Raw genomic sequence first — 5,992 nt, 5'->3', positions numbered from 1 at the left:
ACACACACACACACGGTGTTTAAAAACAGCAGGAGCAGCTATGAAGTCATGACAGTGACTCTCTGAGCTCCCCTCTTTACCCTTCTTGCTGTAGGTGTTGTTGGGTGCTCTGTCCAGCAGGGGGCTGCAGGGTCGTCTCAGAGGTTTATCGTATGCTCCACAAACTCTGCTGTCCGGATACAACGAGCAGCTGAAGAAACCTGCCGAGTCAGCATCTCTGAGGTCAGCAACCGAGCACTGCGGCTCCTCGTCACAACCTGAAACCACACAGCGTCTCAGGACTGATGGAGGAAACCGCCGAGGTGATGCCAGCGTGACCTGAAAGACTGAGGCAGCTGTCCCGACACAGGCACTAACCCGTCCGAGCATTTTTCAGGGGTTCCAGCGTATAAACAGCATGGCTAATGACCTCCACATGCAGAGAACTGAAGCTGCTACATGATTGGTCAATTGGACTTTTACAACAAGCAGAACCCAGAAAACCAGAATCTCCATTTTTGTATTCAGGACGAGAAGACAGTTTCACATACGCGTGAGACACCAGAGCTGTGCCTGCTGGGAGTTGTAGTTGTTCTTGTTGAGCCAGAAGGAGAGAGCGGGGAGCTTCCTCTGAGGATCCACGAGAACGTCGTCCTCAGACAGAGACGCAAACTTCAGCTGAACTGAAGCTGCAACACAAACAGAGCCCATAAAAGCATCGGTGACACGTCGCCAACCATCCAACAGAAACTTCAGACTTTTGCTCTGTTTGTACAAACCGTCCAGAGGAGGGCTGAGCTCAGCTGCAGCACACGAAGAAGAACCAGAACCGCCGACGGCCGAAGCTGCATCACAACAACAAACAAGCAGAACTGAGACAAACAGTGTCGTCAGCGAGTGACTTAAACGAATTATTTTAGCACATTTTTGAGTCTTTCTGAGAGAATAACAGTAAGTGACAGTCGGCTCAGTTTTATTTTGAAACTTTAGTTGTCCCTTCCTGTCTCATGGTTTCATTACTGGATAGCTCTTTGTGGTGGTCCTTTTTGATCTGAGAACTGATAATCATTTCTACTATCTGGTCTACCTGTTCCATAGGGGGCGCTCTTGAGCTTGTTTAAGTTTATTCAGCCATCACTGCTGTTTCAGTATAAATACATGTGTATATACATAGTGAGCACTTTTCACAGCTTCACTGTTTCACAGATTTTTTTTGGTGCAATTTTGCACATTTTTTTTTTCACAGCACATTGTGTTTTGCGTCCTGATTGGCTGTAGACCATTTTCAATCAGTCTCGTGCCGTGTCTCCTGTACAGTACAGAATCCACCCAGCTTGTCAAATTTACATAAATCTTTGCTAGCAGAAGACGACAAACACAACAGTGTCGACGTCAAAGGATTATAAGGCGCGTTAAGTGAAACCAAACAGTCACGTAAGTCAAACTTTGCTCAACTCGTTCAGTACTGCCAGTCTGGTCTTTTTTTCTTGCAGGTGTAAATAATTATTCTGGTGTAATTGTAGCCAGTTTCTCCCACAGCAGCTCTGCTTCCTCAGAGAGGAGCTCATCCTGCAGCTGGTTTATAGCCAGTCCTGCTCTGGAGATCTGCTGTGGCCTGTGGTTCACCCAGCTCACAGAATGAGGACCGCCTCTCTATCAGACACCCGACAGCAGAGCTGGAGAGACAGCTGATCATAGGTCTCTGTATGCATTTGTCATGAAGTGCTAAAATATGTCCTCTAACAGGTACCAGTGTTCAGGTAGATGGCTTGGAAGCTGATGATGGAGGCCTGATAGTCCTTCCTGTTCTTGCTGTCAGCTGGCAGAGCAGAATCAGCTGGAAGGAGGAAACAGGAAGTGCTTTAGTCGCGTGGTTACCTGTTTTATGAGTGACGGATTTTAGCTGTGACTTGATTTTTCTTACTGATGGTGAACTCCTGTCCTCCAAAGTCAAACATGAAGCTGCGCTGCTGCTCGTTGTAGGTAAGCCCCGCCCCGCAAGTGCGTTTGGCCGCTCCCTGACCAATCACATCCCAGTCCCGGTCCCCGCACATCAGCACTGATGGAGCTCTCAACCAGCCACAGAGTAGGGACCCTGGCAGAGAGAGGACGACACGAGGCGCTCTCATTCATCAGCTATCACCGTCCGTGTCTCCATGGTCTCCATGGTAACATACCTCCCTCCAGGCTGTTCTGGTTGAGGATGAATCCGTCGCAGCAGGTGTCGCGGCTGCAGCCGACCTGACAGAAACGATGAGCGTCGGAAAGAGAGGTCCACCTGGAGGAGAACACCTGAGTCCTGAACACACCTGAGATCGCCTTCATCATCCTCATCCTCACAAAACTGTGCTGCTGCTGCGAGGAAAACTCTGCACCTGAAGCACACACACCAGACTGAGCACACAGGTACACACAGCTGCAGCACACCTCACATGGCTCTGATGATAGCAGTACCTTTCTTCCTGATGACCAGCAGATCTGAAGCTCCGCCCCTCACTCTCAGATAGCAGCTTAGCGAATCAAACAGCTCAGCCTGAGCATTACCCAGAAAACCTCTGGACTAAAAAACATTTGTGTTTATTTATGTAAATCTTTTATTTCTAAGGATGTGTGTTTATGTGTGTGTGCAGGTGTGTGTAGGTGTGTACCTGCTGGGAGGTGTTGCAGTGTGTGTTCAGGCTGTGTGTGCTGTACAGTTCACACTGAGTCTGGCTGTTGAACAGCGCCACATGGTGGCAGGAAGGCTGTGCTGCACACGCTGTGAGAGAAACAGCAGCAGTGTTGATGAGTTTTTACACCACAAACCAAAAATCCTCCAGAGTTACAGGTCAGATCGCTGAGGCTGGATCCAGAGCAGGAAAATAAGAGACAGGTGCATTACCCCGGACACAGGCAGTGAGGTCAGAGGTCATCGTCTGCAGCACTTCAGCATCTGCAGCTCCAACAATCAGGTCTGATGTGGGAACAGCTTGAAACCTGCTGAGGACTGCAGCACACACACACACACACACACACACACACACACACACACACACACACTAAAGAGAACGCTCAAAAACAAACTTGTGAACAGCTGCTCTCTGATTGGCTGCTACATCTTCACCTGAGCACTCGTCATCAGTCAGAACCTTGTCACTGCTGCTCCACTCGAGCTCCACCCCCTCGCTGTTGAAGCACCTCCACCTGCTCGCGAGGACATCCGGCTGCGCTGGCAGGAAGTCACCTCGCTGCGAACACCGCAGGCCCTGCCTCTGGCACTCGGTCACACCTGATGCACGCATACACAAACACAAAGTGTTCGACACTCACGCGTCTCTCTATTAAGGTTTGATGGTCAGACTTAAGAGATCTTTAACGAGTTTGTAAAACATGCAGTTTTCAATACTTTTAGAATAAAATGACAGAAATATTTCGAGCCATCTGAGGAAGATAAAGAATGAAACATGAATATAATAAACACATTAACAGGAAGTGGCTTCATGATGTAGTTTAAAACCCCTGGAGGGTCTTTGGTCGATTTGTGGCTATTTTCAAAAAAAGCAGTGCGCTCAGGTGACGAAACCGGGATATAAAGGGTTAAAATCCGCGAAATGTAATTAAAACTTGACATGAATATTTCAAGGAGAAGTAGGTCTAAAAGATTGGCTAATTTAAAGTGGAATAAAATATTGATATATAAATTTTTTATAGCACTTTTTTGGGCGTGGTCGATTTGTGGCTCTAAGCCCAATAGTGTATGCATTTTTCTAGGACCCTCCTTAAACTTTCGCCTAAAACACGAAATCTCCCGGTTTGGTTTCAGTCACGAAATAAATGAATCCTGGTTTAAAAACACTCACATTCCTTGACAGATGATGCTCCAGCAGGTGACGACCCTGTGGGACACCTGTTGCAGAAGTCCCGCCCCTCTTCGTCCTGATAAGTCCCCTGAAGACACAGATGACACACCCCCTCCTGGGAGAAACTGCCAGCAGGACAAACGACTGGAAACAGAGAAACTAGACTGAGTTACGGGACAAACAGACGGACAAACACACCTCTTACTGAGCTCCAGGTGAAGACACACCTGATTTTATTCTGATATAAGCCACAAGGATCAAACGTGGCTCAAACTATGGGCACCAAAGTTTGAGTGAAGGAGATCCCACACTCTGAAACACTCTGCGGTCCAGAGTCTGGATGTCTGAGCTGAACAGAGACTCACCACAGCCCTTGCTGTCGCTGTCCAGATGGTAACCACGGGAACAGCCGAAGCTCGGTGTAGTCACAGAAACCAGTTTGGGCTCTGATGACAACACGGAGCGCAGAATTCCCTGAAGTCCCTCCAGAAGTCTGGACTCATTCAGGAAGACACCTGCAATAATAAAAATAAACTCAAAATGTAATTTTATGAGAAAAAAGTTTTCTAGAATAAAAACAAATTTGTAGCCATTTAAACGATTTCACTCATTGTGCTAAACTTTAGACCCTGTGATGCCATCAAAGGTCGTAACAGGTCAACAGGTCGTTGAATTGAAATTTAAATACTCGATGAGCTAAAAAGTTTCCAGTGGACGTCTCCGTCTTATTTACATGCTTTTATTCTTGGGCTCAACTAGAGCAGCTTTTCATCGTCCTCTATTTGAAACGAGCTGTTTAAGCTCCTCCCAACTGTCTCCTGATTGGCTATTAAATGTAAACATCAGGGTTGAAAAGAATATGAGTTTGACCTCTGCGCTAAAAAAACCAGTGAAATCATGTGAAAGTCCAAAAACAAATGGGTCACAGTGGTTATGGCCATCTTTTGTATACAGTCTATGGTCTGCTCACCAACGTCATGGAGGTCTGGGAGGTCAGAGGTCGGGAGGTCATAGAGAGCAGCGCTCCATCTCACCATCAACCTCAGCGAGTCGTCACCGTCACACTGCAGAGTCACCGAGGAGTCGTCACATAGCGACACAGCGCGGCCTGATGAGGGAAGCTACACACACACACACACACACACACACACACACACACACAATGAGACCTGCATTCTGCATCACCAACACTAGAGAAAATGAATATACAGACTGTAAACAGTCAGTATTTGGAAAAGAAGGCATGGTGCAGGTAAGGTCACCTGTGCAGAACAGAGCCCCCTGCTGGTCATTGTGTTGAGCAGCAGAGACTGTAACCGGCTGATCTGAGAGCAGGACGAGGGCAACACCCAGAGCTGCGTGGAGGACACGGACTGCGGAGGCCGAGAGACTGAACAACAGGATAAAGGTTGATTTTAAAAAGAGCAAAATAGAAAACGGGTTTGCTTAAAAGCAGTGTAGCCCTTCAAGGGGGTCAGAGGTCAGGCGTCTCACTTTGACAGGCTCCGCTCAGCAGCTTCTGGTCTCCATCCCATCTCCGACTCGCAGTCTCACACAGGAAACTGCTGATAGCAAGTGAGTTCTGGTAGCCATGATAACAAGCAAGGTCACAGCTCTGGCGTCCATCAGCTGGTGGGCGGCACACCAGCGCACCATGGGTAATGATGGGGGCGGGGCACAGAGGACCTGGAGAAGGCATATACCATCAGAGCCAAGCCACTTCCTGTTGATCCTACGGTTACTGTGATAGTAACAATTCACCCAGAGGGCGCTGATGAGCTGCGAGTGAGGTTCATCAACACAAACTGACACAGGAAGGAAGTGCACCATCCCGCCACAGAGCTTAGGTAGTTCTTACGGTCACATGATGGCGTGCGGCCTGTCTGTCGAGATGTTCTCGTCCCGCCCACTTCTTGTCCATTCTCGGAGACACACCAGCAGGAAGTGACATCACACTGAAGAGGAGCGAAGGAGCCATCAGGGCGACACTGGAGTCCTTGTAGCTGACACCAGCTGGGACCTGAACGCACCACACAGTTTGCAGCGTTAAACAAGACAGTGAATGCATCACTAAGAGGAGTGTGTGTGTGTGTGTGTGTGTGTACATGTCAGCTGTCCTGTTGCGTTTGGTGTTGCCGTTTGTATCGTCCCTCCAGTCAGAGGGCTCACACACC

At 48.3% G+C, this 5,992-nt stretch overlaps 1 protein-coding gene across 1 annotated transcript in view; it reads right to left on the bottom strand.

Moving 5' to 3' along the window:
- The window catches only part of tg (thyroglobulin), a 19,826-nt gene that overhangs the window by 4,570 nt on the left and 9,264 nt on the right, over positions 1 to 5,992 (bottom strand). Inside the window, exons 15-31 of the mRNA XM_005744197.1 lie at positions 5,924 to 5,986; positions 5,677 to 5,838; positions 5,313 to 5,504; positions 5,081 to 5,208; positions 4,789 to 4,939; positions 4,184 to 4,333; positions 3,819 to 3,962; positions 3,083 to 3,247; positions 2,861 to 2,965; positions 2,628 to 2,737; positions 2,434 to 2,539; positions 2,157 to 2,354; positions 1,904 to 2,074; positions 1,730 to 1,816; positions 759 to 824; positions 531 to 668; positions 81 to 257 (exon numbers count right to left, since the gene is read on the bottom strand). Of these exons, the coding sequence (XP_005744254.1) occupies positions 81 to 257; positions 531 to 668; positions 759 to 824; positions 1,730 to 1,816; positions 1,904 to 2,074; positions 2,157 to 2,354; positions 2,434 to 2,539; positions 2,628 to 2,737; positions 2,861 to 2,965; positions 3,083 to 3,247; positions 3,819 to 3,962; positions 4,184 to 4,333; positions 4,789 to 4,939; positions 5,081 to 5,208; positions 5,313 to 5,504; positions 5,677 to 5,838; positions 5,924 to 5,986 (2,313 nt within the window). The remainder of the gene's footprint in view (positions 1 to 80; positions 258 to 530; positions 669 to 758; positions 825 to 1,729; positions 1,817 to 1,903; positions 2,075 to 2,156; positions 2,355 to 2,433; positions 2,540 to 2,627; positions 2,738 to 2,860; positions 2,966 to 3,082; positions 3,248 to 3,818; positions 3,963 to 4,183; positions 4,334 to 4,788; positions 4,940 to 5,080; positions 5,209 to 5,312; positions 5,505 to 5,676; positions 5,839 to 5,923; positions 5,987 to 5,992) is intronic.

Source organism: Pundamilia nyererei, unplaced genomic scaffold (genome assembly GCF_000239375.1).
Source record: "Pundamilia nyererei isolate P.nyererei 1_Seehausen unplaced genomic scaffold, PunNye1.0 scaffold00139, whole genome shotgun sequence".
Lineage (NCBI taxonomy): Eukaryota > Metazoa > Chordata > Actinopteri > Cichliformes > Cichlidae > Pundamilia > Pundamilia nyererei.
The sequence above is the reverse complement of the archived record's forward strand: the minus strand, read 5'-3'. Positions and strand labels throughout refer to the sequence as shown.